The following is a 20,922-nucleotide window of genomic DNA, read 5'->3' on the forward strand; positions in this document are numbered from 1 at the left end:
ATGGCACTCCCCTGACTAAAAGTATAATGGAGCACTATGGAGAAACCATAACACTCCCCTGACTAAAAGTATAATGGAGCTCTATGGAGAAACCATGACACTCCCTTGACTAAAAGTATAAAGGAGCTCTATGGAGAAACCATGACACTCCCCTGACTAAAAGTATAGTGGCGCTCTATGGAGAAACCATGCCACTCCCCTGACTAAAAGTATAATGGAGCTCTATGGAGAAACAATGACATTCCCCTGACTAAAAGTACAGTATAATGTAGCTCTATGGAGAAAACATGACACTCCCCTGACTAAAAGTATAATGGAGCTCTATGGAGAAACAATGGCACTCCCCTGACTAAAAGTATAATGGAGCTCTATGGAGAAACCATGACACGCCACTGACAAAAATTATAATGGAGCTCTATGGAGAAACCATGGCACTCTCCTGACTAAAAGTATAATGGAGCTCTATCGAGAAACCATGACACTCCCCTGACTAAAAGTATAATGGAGCTCTATGGAGAAACCATGACACTCCCCTGACTAAAAGTATAGTGGAGCTCTATGGAGAAACCATGCCACTCCCCTGACTAAAAGTATAATGGAGCTCTATGGAGAAACCATGGCACTCCCCTGACTAAAAGTATAATGGAGCTCTATGGAGAAACCATGACACTCTCTTGACTAAACGTATAAAGTAGCTCTATGGAGAAACCATGACACTCCCTTGACTAAATGTATAAAGGAGCTCTATGGAGAAACCATGACACTCCCCTGAGTAAAAGTATTATGGAGCTCTATGGAGAAACCATGACATTCCCCTGACTAAAAGTACAGTATAATGTAGCTCTATGGAGAAAACATGGCACTCCCCTGACTAAAAGTATAATGGAGCACTATGGAGAAACCATAACACTCCCCTGACTAAAAGTATAATGGAGCTCTATGGAGAAACCATGACACTCCCTTGACTAAAAGTATAAAGGAGCTCTATGGAGAAACCATGACACTCCCCTGACTAAAAGTATAGTGGAGCTCTATGGAGAAACCATGCCACTCCCCTGACTAAAAGTATAATGGAGCTCTATGGAGAAACCATGGCACTCCCCTGACTAAAAGTATAAAGGAGCTCTAATGAGAAACCATGACACTCCCCTGACTAAAAGTATAGTGGAGCTCTATGGAGAAACCATGGCACTCCCCTGACTAAAAGTATAATAGAGCTTTATGGAGAAACCATGGCACTCCCCTGACTAAAAGTATAATGGAGCACTATGGAGAAACCATAACACTCCCCTGACTAAAAGTATAATGGAGCTCTATGGAGAAACCATGACACTCCCTTGACTAAAAGTATAAAGGAGCTCTATGGAGAAACCATGACACTCCCCTGACTAAAAGTATAATGGAGCTCTATGGAGAAACAATGACATTCCCCTGACTAAAAGTATAATGGAGTTCTATGGAGAAACAATGACATTCCCCTGACTAAAAGTACAGTATAATGTAGCTCTATGGAGAAAACATGGCACTCCCCTGACTAAAAGTATAATGGAGCTCTATGGAGAAACCATGACACTCCACTGACAAAAATTATAATGGAGCTCTATGGAGAAACCATGGCACTCTCCTGACTAAAAGTATAATGGAGCTCTATGGAGAAACCATGACACTCCCCTGACTAAAAGTATAATGGAGCTCTATCGAGAAACCATGACACTCCCCTGACTAAAAGTATAATGGAGCACTATGGAGAAACCATAACACTCCCCTGACTAAAAGTATAATGGAGCTCTATGGAGAAACCATGACACTCCCTTGACTAAAAGTATAAAGGAGCTCTACGGAGAAACCATGACACTCCCCTGACTAAAAGTATAGTGGCGCTCTATGGAGAAACCATGCCACTCCCCTGACTAAAAGTATAATGGAGCTCTATGGAGAAACAATGACATTCCCCTGACTAAAAGTACAGTATAATGGAGCTATATGGAGAAACCATAGCACTCCCCTGACTAAAAGTATAATGGAGCTCTATGGAGAAACCATGACACTCCACTGACTAAAATGATAATGGAGCTCTATCGAGAAACCATGACACTCCCCTGACTAAAAGTATAATAGAGCTTTATGGAGAAACCATGGCACTCCCCTGACTAAAAGTATAATGGAGCACTATGGAGAAACCATAACACTCCCCTGACTAAAAGTATAATGGAGCTCTATGGAGAAACCATGACACTCCCTTGACTAAAAGTATAAAGGAGCTCTATGGAGAAACCATGACACTCCCCTGACTAAAAGTATAATGGAGCTCTATGGAGAAACAATGACATTCCCCTGACTAAAAGTATAATGGAGCTCTATGTAGAAACAATGACATTCCCCTGACTAAAAGTACAGTATAATGTAGCTCTATGGAGAAAACATGGCACTCCCCTGACTAAAAGTATAATGGAGCTCTATGGAGAAACCATGACACTCCACTGACAAAAATTATAATGGAGCTCTATGGAGAAACCATGGCACTCTCCTGACTAAAAGTATAATGGAGCTCTATGGAGAAACCATGACACTCCCCTGACTAAAAGTATAATGGAGCTCTATCGAGAAACCATGACACTCCCCTGACTAAAAGTATAATGGAGCACTATGGAGAAACCATAACACTCCCCTGACTAAAAGTATAATGGAGCTCTATGGAGAAACCATGACACTCCCTTGACTAAAAGTATAAAGGAGCTCTACGGAGAAACCATGACACTCCCCTGACTAAAAGTATAGTGGCGCTCTATGGAGAAACCATGCCACTCCCCTGACTAAAAGTATAATGGAGCTCTATGGAGAAACAATGACATTCCCCTGACTAAAAGTACAGTATAATGGAGCTCTATGGAGAAGCCATGGCACTCCCCTGACTAAAAGTATAATGGAGCTCTATGGAGAAACCATGACACTCCACTGACTAAAATTATAATGGAGCTCTATCGAGAAACCATGACACTCCCCTGACTAAAAGTATAATGGAGCTCTGTGGAGAAACCATGACACTCCCCTGACTAAAAGTATAAAGGAGCTCTATGAAGAAACCATGACACTCCCCTGACTAAAAGTATAAAGGAGCTCTATGGAGAAATCATGGCACTCCCCTGACTAAAAGTATAATGGAGCTCTATGGAGAAACCATGACACTCCCCTGACTAAAAGTATAAAGGAGCTCTATGGATAAAACATGACATTCCCCTGACTAAAGGTATAATTAATCTCTATGGAGAAAGAATGACATTCCCCTGCCTAAAAGTACAGTATAATGGAGCACTATGGAGAAACCATGACACTCCCCCGACTAAAAGTATAATGGAGCTCTATGGAGAAACCATGACATTCCCCTGACTAAAAGTATAAAGGAGCTCTATGGAGAAACCATGACACTCCCCTGACTAAAAGTATAAAGGAGCTCTATGGAGAAACCATGGCACTCCCCTGACTAAATGTATAATGGAGCACTATGGACAAACCATAACACTCCCCTGACTAAAAGTATAATGGAGCGCTATGGAGAAACCATGACACTCCCCTGACTAAAAGTATAAAGGAGCTCTATGGAGAAACCATGACACTCCCCTGACTAAAAGTATAAAGGAGCTCTATGTAGAAACCATGGCACTCCCCTGACTAAATGTATAATGGAGCACTATGGACAAACCATGACACTCCCCTGACTAAAAGTATAAAGGAGCTCTAATGAGAAACCATGACACTCCCCTGACTAAAAGTATAGTGGAGCTCTATGGAGAAACCATGGCACTCCCCTGACTAAAAGTATAATGGAGCTCTATGGAGAAACCATGACACTCCCTTGACTAAAAGTTGTTTCAAACTAAAACGGCTGGATGTCATTTAGCCAAAGTGTGTGACTCTTTCACCTTTTACATATCTAGCTTTGGATTGATTGTTTAGATCGCTAGCATGGCTAACGAATGCAAATATATTGTAGTCTGCCCCATTGCAGAATTAGATACATTTTTGCCCCTGCACACTGAGTGAAGGTTGTACATTCTGACATTATCGTGAATATAGTGCCACCATCTGGCAGATTGGAATGATACTTGTTTTGTTTTTTTATTATCTTTTTCCCCCTCCTTTTTTTTCAATTTTTCTCCCATCCCACTGTTAGTCGTTATGCCAATTCCCAACCCCCTTCCTGGTTGTTGCGCACCCCCCCCTACTGTTGGTCCGGGAGGCCGGAGACTGTCACATGCTTTCCTCCGACACATGTGCAGCCAGCCGGCAGCCAGCCGGCAGCCAGCCTGGCAGCGCAGATTCTCACCGGGAGAGTGTAACGTGTGGAAGGTCACACTACCTTTCTCCAGATCCTACCCTCGCTGTGCAGGCGCCCCGACCGAACTGTAGGGGTCGCTGTCCACAACGCCCAGGACCCACCCACGGCTTCCCTCCCCCTAACTCAGCCAAACGAGTTAGTATAGCGATCAGCCCAAGCCAAGGCAATGCTGACTCTCCGGGGAGTGATACGTGTTGTGATGCCTTGGCATACCAATATCTACCATTGTAGAAGATTTCATGTCTCTACCATGGCAAAGAGCGATTTTTTTTACATTTTTGGGACGGTGGATGAGCCAACAGAGTGGCCTACTTTACACTAGCTGGTGGTAGCAGCTAAAATATAGATATATAGAGCCGACCTCAGGTGCGCCATCTCCCCGCTGATTCCACATGCCAGTGTTAAGTAATTCTGATAGGTGGGCTGGGCCAGAGGCTTGGATTCAAGCCCAAACCCAAGACTAGCATCAACTAAAATCCATATTGAGTCTGACCTTCTTATCACATATCATACTCTGAGTGGTTGCTGGGGTTGGGTGCCAGATTGACGAACAAGGGGACCACAAATCCAATGAGTTCAGGGCAATTACTCCTTGATCTAGACCAGGGGTGGGCAACTTTGTATATGGTGAGGGCCACACAATTTCCACAATCAATCTGGTGGGCCGCATTGTTTATCGGCAGTCCCGCCAGTAGTACCCCATCACTCAAATAGCCCATAATAGTCACAGATGTGATAAATAAGGTATATAAACAATTATAATTTGTTGTAACTTTATTTTTATTCCATTTCAAATGCATTTAGTAATGCAATTTTAACTTTATGAATTTATAAACAGCTGAATCAATTATAATTAAGGCTTCTAATAAAATAAATGTATGAACTTAAAGCCCACTGCTCAACAAACACAAAGCAGCATACCATTACTACAACAGTAAATCAAAAGTGCAATAATAAATGATTTTGTTAAATGTATAAACTTGTATCCTGCTACTAAACAAAACAGTATAACACTGAAATGCATGTTATGGATATGAAGCACTCAGGAATGTTTTGTTTAGTAGCAGGATAAATACATTTATACATTTAACAAAATCATTTATTATTGCACTTTTGATTTACTGTTGTAGTGAAATGCAGCAGGAATGCTGCTTTGTGTTTGTGTTATTAGTGTTATCTGAACACTACAAAAGTAAACAAGTAAAGTGCAAGTAAAGTAAAGTGCAATACTACATGCCTCCCATTGACCCTTCATCAAATTGGCATGACATTCACCCTCGCCACACAGTGGGTCAATAATGGATATAATAATAATAATGGTCCCCTCTCTACACCTCTCCATCACCCCCCCCCTCTCTACACCTCTCCATCATCCCCCCCCTCTCTACACCTCTTCATCATCTCTCCCCCCACCTCTCTACACCTCTTCATCATCTCCTTCCCCCCCTCTACACCTCTTCATCATCTCCTCCCCCCGTCTTTAATGAGACACTTGTGGTCTCTCTTGTTGGCGCACAATAGCAGGAATGTCAACGTCAATGTTTGTGCATGCGATCTGCATCAGATGAAATAATGTTATAATGTTTCATCTGACAGCCTGTTTCTCTCCTTTGACTTGATGTGCTTCATGTTTGAGAAATTGCTCTCACATATGTATGTGCTCCCAAACATACTGGCCATATAGAGGGCAAAGTCCCTGAGGAGTGGGAAGCGGGGCTCAGGTAGCAGTTTCCAAAACGAAATTCCCCTCTCATTTCTCTTTGCTTGAAAAAAAGGATCTGACTGTAGCTCGCACAGTTCAAGCTGCAACGGTGGGGGCTGCTCTGACACCGTAGCGGTGAGGGGGCCGGCAAACAGCGCTATCTGTGACCATGCCGTTGAAATCTTCAAACCGATCATTGAATTGCATTTGCAGTGTTTCAATGTCGCTCCTGTACTTTCCGAATGTGTCCTTATATTTGGGGTCAGCTGTGCGCATCTCTGTGCGCATTTCTTCACATGCAGAAAAGTGTGTGGACAAGTCCGGGTGGTCAGATAAAAGGCAATGTTTGAAAAGGGCAAGTTTCATCTTAAAGGCGTTCATGTGTGCATAGAGATCCGATACCGTTTGATTTCTTCCCTGCAATTGCAAATTGAGGCGATTAAGGTGCGAAGTGATATCCGTGAGGAAGGCCATGTCACAGAGAAACGCTGTATCTGAGTTTAGTGCAGTATGCGCTTGTGTCGCTCGTCAGTTGCTCATCCAAGAATGTGGGGATTTCTTTACGCAGCGCAAAAAACCTCTCCAAGCACTTCCCACGGCTCAGCCATCGGATTTCTGTGTGTAGCTGCAAGTCGCCATAATCAGTATCCATCTCTTCCAAAAAGGAGACAAACTTTCTATGGTTTAGTGACCTGTTGCCTCCACGAATTAGATTGGTAACCTTGGTAACCAAATCCATAACATGGCTGTATTCAAGCTTCTTGGCACAGAGAGCCTCCTATATCAGATAAAAAAAAAGAAAAACGATTTAACGACTCTCGCATATAATTTGACTACACTCGACTCGCATTGGTCATTATAGTGACGCACAATAGATGGAAATTATGTTAGCGAACTTACCTGATGTATAATGCAATGCAGCATTGGACACTCAACGCCACTCTGCCTTAGAAGCCCGGCGAATCCATCGGTAATAACAGCCGACAGTTTATCAAAACCCCCATATTGCTGCACGGCACTTGCAACAGCGTTGAATATGTGCACACTAGGGCTGACCCCTATTAGTCAAATAGTCGACTAATCGATCGAAAGGAGCCATAGTTGACTGCCAACTCTTCTTAGTCGAATACAATACAAAAAAATAAAAAAATAAAAAAATAAAAAAATAAAAAAACAAAAAAAATATTTTTTTTTTTTTTTTTTTTTTTTTTATATATTGGCCTGGGGCCGCATGAAACGTCGGTGAGGGCCGCATGCGGCCCGCGGGCCGCCAGTTGCCCCTCCCTGATCTAGACTGTCTGTTTATAGAGCTAATGCCAAGAAAGGTACAGTGACCGTGAGTGTGACCCTGAGTATGACACTGAGTATGACCGTGAGTGTGACTTTATGCTGATATAGCATAGAGCATCCCTGTCTGAAGGCTAGTAAAGCCTAATAAATCTCCCTTGGCTGAGGACATTACCCTTTGGCTGACTGGGAGATGTTTGTCTTCCTATATGTGAGAAAGGGGTTTAAATGGTGTCAAATCCACTGGCAAAGTGGTTTCTTCATTCCGTCATCACTTATTATTTCATTTATATAAGTTATGCCCGGGATCAGACTACACAATATCTTTGTCTTTCACGATGGTCACCATGTCAGATTAGGTTATCTTTTTTTATATTTTTCCCCAGACCTAAGAGTAACGTTAATGTTAGTCTCTTTCAAATTCATGTCTGCTCGTTGCCTTCACAAGCTAGCTGATGGCATAAAGAACACAGTGCTAAATTTCTCTGAAATGTGGCAACTTTTTTTATACTTTTTTATTAATCCCCTTGGGGAAATTCGTCCTCTGCATTTGACCCGTCCTAACTATTTAGGAGCAGTGGGCAGCCACTCAGTGCGGCGCCCGGGGACCAACTCCAGTTGTAACGCCAGTACCTTGGTCAAGGGCAGCAGCAGGATATACCAAGCATCCATGTCTTTTTATGGTGTGGGAGGAACCCGGAGCACCCAGAGGAAACCCACACAGATCACAGGGAGAGAACATGCAAACTCCACACGGAAAGGCCCTCTGCTGGGGTTTGAAGTGAACCCAGGACCTTCTTGCTGTGAGGCAATAGTGCTGAATACTGTAATGTTATGCAACTAAGATAATAGCACAACATTAATGTTATGATGCTGACAACACTACAGCCACCACCTGCATTTGATTTGCTGATATATTATCAATAATGGTTGGGAACATTTCCTGATCATCAGCGCCAGGCCTATTGTCACTGTACTATATTGGACTCAAACGGATTGTCCAATACAGAATAAGTGAAAAGTACTTCCCCAGATATTGTTCTGCCAAGAGTGTCTATGATTATTTACTACCCCACCTCTTGATGACACGACGGCAAAGACTTCATAGAAATCAAGGCAATCACATGCATAATAGGCCTGGCCTACACAGACAGTGAAGCTCGGCCTCCCCAAACGTCTCTGCTCTGCCCAAGCTGTCCTCTACCCATGCCATTCTCCCTCACTGTACTCAATCGATACTCATGTCAACTCCTGTCCAACAAATCCATCTTGGTTCATTAGAACAACCCATGAAGCTGCTAAGCCTCTCGCCCCCCAGCTGACAAACTGAGAACTACACAGTGTACCGGTTCAAAGAAGCCATGTTGTCTGGCTGAGCTTGAAAGCTGCAACCGTCTGTCTGTCTGTTGCGGTGAACTTGCTGAGCTGTCCATCAATAGGAATACAAACGTTCCTCCCAAAGGGCTAAACTTTCACCAACCTAACCAAGACATTTCCCCAGAAGAGCCAGTGTTCTATTCCAGCACGGGCCACTGATGCCTGCTTGCCAGCGAGAGGCAATTTAACAGATTCTCGCAAATGTCTGTGATTTAAATAAAATATTAAGAAAATAAATATGCCCTCACATACTGTATAAGAAACGTCCCAACTGAGCCCACACTGCAATGTTGAATCTCCGGTAGTCAATGATCAAAAGAGCAAGAATTTTGGCATCTACTGGGCATAGTTGATCAAAGTGCCCATGGAGGGAAAAGTTACCTTTTTCATCTTGTTACATCCCCCTATATGTGCTGTTCAGCCATGTACTGATACTTGCCAATGTTTTGCAAAAACAAAATTTTTACATCCAAATTCCATTCTTCTTTATTCCTGGAAAGCAGCTAATTTGGTCAATAACCCATCGAGCATTCGGCGGTGTACATAAAAGTTCCACCCAGTAAAATACTCCTATTTCACACCTTTCATCAAATAGCCTAAAACTGGATATTCTTGGTTTTGTAATGGTTCCATGTAAAGCTATAAGGATGTTATCTTCACCCATTTGTTTGTTTGTCTGTCAGTTAGTGACCAAGATATCAAAACAATAATGGCCAGACTGGCCTTATACAATTTGCTGTGCACATTCATGACCCCAAGGTGTCTAGCCAAACTGAAAAGTTATGTCTGGATTGCCATAAAGTTTGCGGTGAACATTAATTTAGCTGTGAACCTTTTCTCTAGCGCCATCATCAGGCTAAATGCAATTCTCAAGTGAGTGTATCTCCTGACCTGTTGTACAGTCATAAGAATAATAACCAGAGATGTGGCTCTTCATGGACAACGCAATTCCCACAAGGACCTATAAAGTCTGCCATATTGGACTTTCTGGCATTTTTGGGTTTGTTTCTGGTCACTCACTCACTCATGCATCTTCTGGCCGCTTCAGACCTACTCCTATCCAAGCTCCCGGAGGGTCATCAAAGAGAAGCCGCCTATTCTCAGTCCTTGCCCCACAATGGTGGAATGAACTACCCATCCCAGTTAGGACAGCCGAATCCCGTCCAATCTTTCGCCGTCGACTAAAGACTCACTTCTTCAACCATTATCTGAAATGATTAAAAAAAATAATAATAATCTAACCCTGACTAACCTTACTGTCATGCACTTGTCCTAATAAACTAACCTACACTGTAACACGCAACACTTTGATGAACATTGTTACTCAGCTGATAGAGTTGTACCCTTCTTGCTGTCTTGTCGTACAGAACTTGTAAGTCGCTTTGGATAAAAGCGTCAGCTAAATGACTAAATGTAAATGTAAATGTATGGACATTCTGTGAGGGACGTTTTGTAGAATGCATGAGCAGGTCATAGGTACTTCTAGCAATGCCTTTCTCTGCTTTGTCTCTCTCTCATCACCTCTAACGGCATAATCAATCTTTCAATTGCAAGATATTCACAACGCAAATGCCGCCCTTCGGCTGCTAAAGAGCACTCTGGTGGAACATTGGGATGTTCACGGATCCGCGCATTTTCTGCAGGCGGCATATCTGAGCAGTGACAGACAGTTCAGTTCAGCTCAGTGACAGACAGTTCAGTTCAGCTCAGTGGGGGCAATTAACCTAAACTTTTCCTCTGTGATTTGCGTTGCGTGATTAAGGTGATTGTTTCTTCAACTGTAGAGAAAGTTTATTTCCTGTTGATGTAACAGTGATCAGTAGGTACTAGCAGGCACTTTGTGCTCTTGCACCTGTTCTCCCACAGGTCCTCGAACCGCAAACCCTCTGCTCACCAGCACCATGTGACCTTGTATGTAAAATATAGGAGTGAGTTTACACACTCATTGCAAGGTTTCAATCTCGTTACACTCACCCCTCCAAACTCCACAGCAACCCCAGCTGGAGAGCTGGGCTCAACCATATTATCCAAGTTCACGGCACTTTGCACTCGATATCTGTCCTCCAACAGCCTTGAAGCGTGAACCCTCCACTCACAAGTACCATGTGACCATGTATGCTAAATAAATAATAATAATAATAAATAATAATAATGCAGGACCTCTTTAGAGAGAGGTCTTTATTCGGCATGCAACGACACAACAACATGCAATGGGCGGCACACACACAGAGGAATACACACACACACATGGAATTGTCTCTCAGGGTCGCCGATGCGATTGAGCTCTGCTCTTAACCCATCCCACAGTCATATACATTCCACCACCTGAAAAGGATCTAGACCTTTGTGTATTTTCCAGTTTGTGTTTGTGGCACTAAATGATGTGCTATGCGAGGCACTAACTTAAAACGCACTAGCTGATCCGTATCCGCTTCCATTCATTTGTGCTAAGCTAGGCTAGCTTGCAGCCGGATAGCTTTCTACTGAACGCACAGAGAGGAAACGGGTATCTATTTTCTTGTCTGACTCTGGAGAAGACAAGTAAGCACATTTCCCGTAATGTTACCGTGTTTATATAAGCTAGCGCATGTCATGGCACTGCACATCAATTCAAAGAACCATGGTTATTAACCTCTTAACTTGCACCGGCCAGAAATCAGGCCCTCATGCCCATGCACACAAGTCATGGCACTTTGCGAGCGTCTAGCGGCTCGGGGCTGCAATTATAAATTACCGTTCGAAAGATCTATTTGTTGCCGTTCGAACGCCACCTCACTTGACCAAATCCGTGCCTCAGTTCTCGAGTTACATGACGATATGTCAGGCAAGCGTCTTTTTACGCGCCGTGCGTCAGATGACCAACCCGGACTCCAGAGTCAGACACTCCAGAACTGCCAATCATCCGCTGATGGCGAAAATTATTGGTCAGCGTTGTAGCCAATGAGTGTACCTTTCCAACGATACCCCACGTGGGGGGGGGTGCAAATACAGGAAGTAGGTGAAAGTTGACGAGTGAAAATTAGAAGTGAAAATTAGAAGTGAATCACACTTCAGAATGAACGGCCATGGATGAGGAAATGGATTTTGGAAAGCTTTTTTCTTTGTCGCCGGTTGTACTCGGACGTCTCTCAAAGACCCATTTCTGAACGGCTTTTTATAAAGTTTGGACCTGAACTACATAAGACTTCAGGCTATGGAACCACAGTGTTTTCCAGCTTATACCTATTTTTTTTTATATTGCAACCGCTACAGAAGAATGTGAGTACACAAGTTCAAGTTCAACTCAAGTTCAGACCTCTGTTACTCTATTTCATTAGCACTAAAAGTGATTTTCCTTTTTTGCATTAGTAACTTCAGAATGTTATCTTTCAAAAGAGACCAGGCTCATGCATGTGCTATAAGTATAAAGTATAAAGCTATACTTTGCAAAAAAAAGTATACAGTCCTCAAGTTCAAGTAAAAAAAATCCACTTTTCTGGGTGCCTGTTAAGACGTTAACCATTAACGTAACCCAAACTACCGACGGTTCACTTGCAATTTAAGCTAGTTTTCTACTGAACGCACAGAGAGGAAATTGATATCCATCTTCTTGTCTGACTCTGGAGAGGACAGTAAGTGCATTTCCCATGGTGTTGGCGTGTTCCTCTAAATTGCAAGTGAATGCTAGTTTAGGTTAATAATCTTGGTTCTCTGAATACCACATGTCATTCATCATTTTTTTATTCATATAAATGGAGAGCTCTTTCAACAGATTTGTTTGTAAGACTTAAGATAAGAATTGTACAGAGTTATTGCTAAGCTATAGCTGCCTACACCGCTAGCATCAGCTGCCTCTCAACACAGTGAAACTGCTTTTTCTCATCTAGCTAAATGCTCGCAGGGGGGGATCACCTTGAACACAACACAAGATACCAGAGGGGTTAATGAATACTAACAAACGCAAGGTAGGGATGACAACCTGCTAGAATTAGCTAGCAAGTGTAACCAAACAACGTTCACATTCCACAACTGGCTGCGCCTACACATAACGTCCGGACGGTTTCTTTTGCAAATATTTTTTACATACTCCTCCTATGGGCTCTTCACCTGATTATCATGAAACTTGCTTTGTGGCAACTAGGCCCTAACATCATAAATGTTATCATTTACATAGTTGATCAGCTAAACTGCATTTCAGGAAGAAAATGCATGATTTTCAGGAAGTGATTAATTACTTATTAACACTTAACAGTGTGATGTCAGGTAGTATCACCATTGTTGATACACAAATACATGGATTTACAATCTGGGTCCTTGAGACTGACAATATCGGCAACTTTTATTTCTGTCATCTACCCACTAAACTGTTGAGTGTGAAAGTAATGACAAAGTGGGGAGATTGTTAAGCCTTGGCAAAGGTCTGCACCTGCATGCATTCTTCTAGTTCTATATATGCATCTGTATTCCTTAAAAAGGAAGAGGACATTTGAGATGTTATTCTTGTGTTATTCTCAGGCCTGTGTACATTCATCCCTGTCTCCAGTAGTCAAAGACAAGAGTGAAGTGTTTGTCCCGTCCATCCAAATTGCCAATAGTGGCACAGTTGTCTCGGTTAGGGGTTATGCGGCTTATGCCCATCACAGATAATAGTCTTCATTAATTCTCTCAATGAAGTATTAGGAAAGATTTGTTCATGTTCACAAATGCTAATTGTCTGTCTTCAAACATGAAGATAATATTCTTAGAGGTGCTAGGCGGCTACGTGGCGTAGTGGGCAAGACGCTTGCCACGAATGCTGGAGACGCTGGGCTCGCCTGTTCGAGCCCAGCACTCCACATTGCTTTCAGTTTAGCTGGTCGTTCGTACTAATACACATTGGCCGTATTAGGGGGTGGGAAACTGATGGGTGGGGATCGGGCGTTGTGGACAGCGACTCCTACAGGTCGGTTGGTGCGCCTGCGCAGCAGAATCAGGAAGTGTCGGGGGCAGCGTGAGCCTCCCACGCGTTACTCCTCGCCACTGAGAGATCGAGCTGCGCAGGTGAAAAGATGCGACTGCTGTTACCTCAAGTACCGGAGGGGACTTGTGCTATGTATGACTTAGTCCACATTGCAGCCGGCTTGTGGGAGGCAAGAAACAGCGTTCGTGACAGGGGAGGGTTGAATTGGATGATACGAAATTGGGATGGGAGAAAATATAGAAAATGGGAGAAAAAGTGGATACAAAAAATATATATATATTCTTAGAGGTGCTATAAGATAACATTCAGCCACTAGATGTTGCACTCGAGCACCAGCATGTAATTTATCCAAACAGGTGCATTCCACATAGGGAAATGAAAAGTAGGGAGGGGATAAACTCATTAATCAATGTCAATGTTTCTATAGCACCTATATCTATAGCACCTTTAACTGGAAATGAATTTTCCTGTGCCGTCATACCAACAGAATTTGCATGGCATGGCGATAGGAGGTCTCAATATGTGCTTCAGGGATCAGGTTGTGTGTTGATTATGACCTGTTTGAACTCACAGTGTCATCTCCACCAACTGCGGTGTGTGTGTTTCAATCTTAGCTGAATCATTTTCAGTTATAATAGACTCAAATAGAGAATCGTTTAGTTCTGAGTGGAGACAATTGAGAGCAAGAGACAATCGTATAATCTTCTCTCCAGATGTCAAACCTTCAAATAAGTCCAATTAATTTTTTTTCTTGAGTTCAATGTTGACTCTTGAGTCTGTCAGACTATGTCCATTTTACTTTGGCTGACTGCGATTGGCTGAATGGAAATAGTTGGGCTCACGCATGATCAACCCGTTTGTCCTTATCCCCCAGTGATCTGGCACCATAATCGATATGCCGCGCGTACACCACCCTCCACCGCTCCACCTTGAGACGCGCAGTGAATTTCAAGGCCAGAGCGGCGCGGCGCGGCATGGCGCGGCGAGGGAAACACCCGCTGTAAAGGATCACCAGCCCACTTAAATCAATTAAAGGGGCACTGCCAATCAAGAGACACGCGTGAACACAGGCTAAAGCTACAGGTGAAAACCTGTATAGTGAGCTCACTGGCTTGGTGATCGATTGGTCAGGTGACGCTTAAACCAATAGAAAATAAATCCGCGATTGCTTATTTTCAAGTTATTTATGAAGCCTCCCTTCTATTGTTTGATATTTGCCTGTGGCTGTAATAACCCGATGTCACCAGCAGACATTTTAGTTGGCAATCCTTCCTTCCTCCTTTGTCATACCAGCCCAATTTTACGTGCACCCATCTAATCTAACGTTACTACAGTTATCGGTGCGTGAAACCACATTATTATCTCTCATCAAAGGGAAATGAAAAATATGGCCCCTCCTCCCGCTCGTCCCTTCGATCTGGTCTCCTCTCGGCAGCAGCAGGTGTTATTCTCGCCTAACCTGGAGAATTACTTGGTAATTACAACAATCACCCCGTGGCCCCAGAGATCATGCATGCTGGATGGCAACAACAACAGGGGACACTGTTTCATGGACACTATATGCTCCTCCGCGGACACCCAGTGAAAGAGAAATCACGCCTCAAAGACACGTGGGAGAGATTACTCAAATATGCCTCTGTACCCTCTTGTTGTTGCCCCTCTCTCTCAGATCATATACCTAATCATGTCCCCCACAAGGAATAATAACCTTAACAGTTGAAGCTTTGTCGAGCCACCGGAGAAGAAACACATAACCTACACACACTTGGTTGTCATTGTATAGGCTTTGACCTTGTGTTTTTGTTGCCCTCAAGTGAATCTTCTAAATGTCATCATAACTGTCTGAGAATATAAATCACTGAATATAGCGTCCTTCGAGTGGCATCACACAATTGCACATGGGAGGCAATGACATAAATTGGGATTAGCCTGGTGATAATAAACAATGAGATAATCATGTCCATAGAGTGCAATTATATACACACTTTCATCAACATCACTGAGCGTGCGATGGGGCTTGTGAAAAATGCTGTTACGGAGAATGTCAATGACACCCCTATCAAATATAATAGTCTCGGAACAGAAACAAGGGGTTAAAAAGGAAGCGGACACCTTGAAACTGTCAGACTATACTGTTCACAAAGAGTGGTAAAAATGCGTGACATGATCTTACCTTTGCCATTGTCCTCTTCCCTGTTCAGATACATGGCTATTAATTCACTCCTTGGCAAAATGATGGCGACGTGTCAATTGTGTTATTATTACTCCTTCTCGCGTATTGTGAACTCCGCTGGTTTCGTTTGTAGTAGTAGGTGTATTGTCTTGTTGCACAGCGAGAGTATATCCTCTCCTCTCCTCCTCCCAGCAGATAGGTAGCCTCTCTCTCTCTCTCTCTCTCTCTCTCTCTCTCTCTCTCTCTCTCTCTCTCCTCTCTCTCTCTCCCCCCCAATAACCAGGCACACACAGTGATGCTCAGAGGGCACTCCGGTGGGGAGGATAGTAAAGTGACTTTTGGAACGGCGCCGACAAACATGGTCCAGATGTGCTGGTCGCTATTATTACATGCCATGTGCGTTTCTCCATTATACTATCATCATTATGAGCATATTAATTGACCTGCGATGCAGTCCAGAATAGACTGCAATTATATCAGCGATATTTCGACATTTTCTGTCGAATGATAAAATCGATGGATGTAATTCATACTGAGTAGAATCATAGCAAATACAAGCAATTGGAAAACATGGCTTCAGTGTGAGTGGACAGTATACAGGTGTGAAAACTGGCGTTAGCGGACGAGAGGCTCTCGTCTCAGTCAAGTGACAAGTCCCGTGTACTAGTATAGGCATGATCCCGCTCTAAATGCAAATGTAGAGTTGTGGACTGGTTACGTATATTTATTTATCTCTGGCCCTTGGTATTACAATTCAACCCCATGTAGAAATACGCATTATTATTATTATTATTATTATTATTATTATTATTATTATTATTATTATTATTATATATTTGTCAAATTTAAGGCTTACTCTCAACTTTATTGTCCTAACTATCATCGAATAAGTTGATCGTTTTGAGAATGTTGGCCTCTGCTGCCCCATGCTTTGTGTATTATCAATCAATCAATTGTATTCAATCAGTTTGCATGACCCAAAAATAATAGACAGTTTAGCAAACTGAGATGGAACTAGCCTGTGACCTTGACAGACTCTAACCAAGTCTAAAGCCCATTTAATACCATTTATCACATTTGTTTCCCTTATAGTCATGGGTGTTATTATAGTCCTTGTAGCATGACGTTTGAAATGGAGACTGAGACATGGAACATTATAGAATACATTTAATTAGGATGGTAGTATTTAAAACCAGACTGCTTCAACATTCAATTGGCAGAATAGTTGAATTAGGACTGGGCTCTGTGACTTCATCTCCAACCGTCACATAAATGATCAGGCATGTATAGACCCATAACGTCTGACCTGAGATCTGTACCACATAGCGGTCCACTGGGTTTCCTGTACTCTACAACCATAGACCCATAACGTCTGACCTGAGATCTGTACCACATAGCGGTCCACTGGGTTTCCTGTACTCTACAACCATAGACCCATAACGTCTGACCTGAGATCTGTACCACATAGCGGTCCACTGGGTTTCCTGTACTCTACAACCATAGACCCATAACCTCTGACCTGAGATCTGTACCACATAGCGGTCCACTGGGTTTCCTGTACTCTACAACCATAGACCCATAACCTCTGACCTGAGATCTGTACCACATAGCGGTCCACTGGGTTTCCTGTACTCTACAACCATAGACCCATAACCTCTGACCTGAGATCTGTACCACATAGCGGTCCACTGGGTTTCCTGTACTCTACAACCATAGACCCATAACCTCTGACCTGAGATCTGTACCCCACAGGGGTACTGTATACTCCACAGTGATAGAGTGGGCCTAGTGTGGCTGAGCAACAAACAGCCTCTCCCCCAGGAGCTACCAGGCCAATATTAAATCCAATAATTTGCTTCTCTGACATCATGGCTTATAATTCATTGAGATAAGACTGGTTTGCTGTGCTGTAGATGTAAATGCTCTGAGCATTCGCAACATTACTGTCAACACAGCAGTTTGCCTGCATTTTGTCCAGGAAGGCCTTTTGCTCAAAGCGTCCTGCAGTGATTTCCATTTGATTATGTTTTATTAGCATTATGCTTCACAGCCTCCGCTCATCCTTGTGAATCCTTCGCTACTGGTCATCAGAATTCTCTGACTAATTTGGTCGTAGATCCCCACACACACACACACACACACACACCTGTACTCCCAGCATTATTGTGGCTGTCACAGATGCATCGGTCTCCACTGGTAACTATAAATACACCCGCCAATCCTCTCCCCTTCAAAAACCTGATTCCCATTGATTTAGTGACCTATATTCACATCAGCCCCCCCCCCCCCCTCCCCTCTCGCTTCCTCAGTCCCTTGGCTCCGTTCTATCGATGGTCCCTCTCTCCGTCTCCACCTCTCTGTTTCCATCCCCTCCATCGTTTGCTCTGTTTCAGCGCCACTTAGTCAGACTACCTTGCCTCCGTTCTCTTGCTAGAAAGCAAGGAGGGCTAATAATAGTTCAGGGTTGAGGCTTAAGATGTGACAGATGGGAAAGGGTTGAGCAAAACAAAGGATGGTCCTTATTTCTATATGGCGTCACGATGGTGCTGGTGGTAAACAGTCTAATCTGTAGTGTTGTACTCGGTGTGTGTATACAGTGTGTACTCTGTGTGTATACAGTGTGTACTCTGTGTGTATACAGTGTGTACTCTGTGTGTATACAGCAACAGTGGAGCGGAAAGTCTGATGAACTGAGTTCCTCAAAAAGACAGAAAATCCAATATGAAATCTGACTCTGGGAAAAAAATAACTGACTACAGCCACTATGGGGACGGACATTAGTGTGTGTGTGTGTGTGTGCGTGTGTGTGCATGTTGTTTGTGTACACGTTTGTGCAGGGGTGTATGATGTAATGAAATTCGAGCTGGCGGCAAAATAACAGCATAGAAATTAATGCTGTAAACAATTTTAAATACATCACAGACAGGATGAATAATAAATATGTGCTTGTGACAGCACCGGTATCACGGGTACGTTCAGAAATAATGTCTATTTACTGCGGCACATTTCAGTACATTTAATAAGGCAATTCCCATTTCTTTAGTTTTATATAAGTCGTATAAGCATGCTGAAATGTAATGAAACCTCATAAATCAAGTCAAGCCCACTAGGATTATTGAAGTCTGGCCGTATAAGAACTTTAAGTCCTAACGGCAAAATGTAAAAACAGAAATACTGGGACTGACTGTTTCAGTTACACCAAACTTCACTATATACCTGAGAAGTGATATCATGGAAATTCTTGACATTGTCCTCTTATAGCTGAGGAGAGTTCTCTTGTGACACTACAGTGACATCTGGTGGTCTGTGAAGGCATTGAAGGGCCACGTCACAACAAGACCAACTCCCTCTGCTCTCTCCATCCTCTGATGAGACGTCAACATCCAAGTTAACTCTTCAAAACATAAAGCTACTGTTTAGTTTCATTGATACTACTGGAGACAAAGGGTATCATGACAGTATCTGTATGTTATTTTTCCCCAAAGAAGAAAGTAGACAGTGACAGAGGATAACAGCACAGACCACAGCACAAAAATAAAACATGTCCAGCCAGCGAGTTATGACAGTAATTTTATTGAACAGCAAACTGTGACAGGGAATACAACATCATATCATGTTTTTTTTCCTCTTTTTTTCATCGCATTGTAAACAGTGACTAGAACAATTGTATAATTGTGTCAATCACCACACATATTCCCACACTCCCTCTGTGTCACAGAGAGTTGGTTACCTTGTGAGCAGAGAGTGGGATACGGGACCCTATAGGTTTAAAGTGCTATAATGCACGATTCCTCTTGGAGGAAGAGAATGGAGGCTCCGGCAGAGATCACTGACCACATTCACATGGTGGCCATTTTGACCTGATGTCATGCAATGGCGGCCATGTGCATGTGATCAATAGGTCTCCAGGTGTCCTCTAAGGTCCCCAGAGAGTTGCAGTACTCAAAGACAGGTGGTGCCATGTTGTGACTTGACAAGTTGTGTTCACATGTTATTTGTGTGTATTTGTGTGTGTGTGAATTCTACTTATTGCATATCGTTAAGCTGGTTAAACTTCTATTCTCAGCGAATGTTGCTGCGTTTACAGACACACATTTCTGACTAAAATCTAATAAACTCATCTTCACTATAATTATATATAATTATAATATCTCTTAATATGTAAGTTAACGTTACATTCTCAAATCTGAGTGCTTTAGAATATGTAGGTAATAATACAGTACTGTACATGTACTGAATAAGGGTGATACTGTATTCTTTATGGCCAGTTTCACAGGCACAGATTAAGTTTAGTACAAGACTAAAACTTTGATTTTGATGGAGAGCTGTGCTGAAAGAATTGTCTTCAGTCTAGTAATAAACGGATACGCTGCTCATGTTAAGAAGCCTGTCAGTCTGTTGCAACAGTGTTTTCGATTAGCGTTCGTCAGTGATAGGTTAATGGGATACGAGGCGTGTCTTTAAAAAAATAACGTTTAAAATCTTTCTGTTAACCACTGTATGCAGTGAAACAGTTGAAACAATTGGAAAGTTGCCACATGTGAAATGATTTCCCACTAATGGTACTGACAAACACTTGCAATTTCTGCTTCCAATACCTTCAAATCCAAAACATTGCGTGAGTGCTTTTTAGGTGCAGTGAAATGACTCCCAGTTTGAAACATATCAGACAGGCTTCTTAAAATGGATGAATCCATGGCTGTGAGAGTATTGTTTTACCGTGAGCTTTGTGGTCTCTTGTGCCTATTAATCCGTTGTGCTTTCTTTGATTGTATACACTCTAAATCCTATCTATATTTGGTGTTTTTACACCTCTTCCGCATCAACCTGCACCCCTGCGATATGTGTTGGGGGAGGAGAGGTAGACGGCAGTGGAGTGTGACAGACAGAAGGAAAGAGAGGAGAGAGAGAAGGTTTGATATTCAGAGAGACGAACACCTCGGTGTCACACTAACCGCTACACATCAAGTACAGCACTACACAGTCAGACACGCACACACATACACAACCAAAATGCACAGCATCAGTGCAAATTCACAGCTGATCAAAACAAAAATGACTTACACAATAGTATCAAGATTCAACTGAAAAGAGAGTAGGGTCATAAA

General features: G+C 42.8%; 1 protein-coding gene across 1 annotated transcript in view; it reads right to left on the reverse strand.

Annotated features, from left to right (window-relative positions):
* The window catches only part of syt7a (synaptotagmin VIIa), a gene marked incomplete at its 3' end in the record, with an annotated part of 296,315 nt that extends 280,399 nt beyond the window's left edge, over positions 1-15,916 (reverse strand). Inside the window, exon 1 of the mRNA XM_084334887.1 lies at positions 15,815-15,916. Coding sequence (XP_084191013.1) covers positions 15,815-15,848 — 34 coding nt within the window. The 5' untranslated portion in view covers positions 15,849-15,916. The remainder of the gene's footprint in view (positions 1-15,814) is intronic.
* Positions 15,917-20,922: the final 5,006 nt, after the last annotated feature.

The sequence above is a fragment of the Notolepis coatsorum genome (genome assembly GCF_963971535.1).
Source record: "Notolepis coatsorum genome assembly, chromosome: 18".
NCBI classification, from domain to species: domain Eukaryota; kingdom Metazoa; phylum Chordata; class Actinopteri; order Aulopiformes; family Paralepididae; genus Notolepis; species Notolepis coatsorum.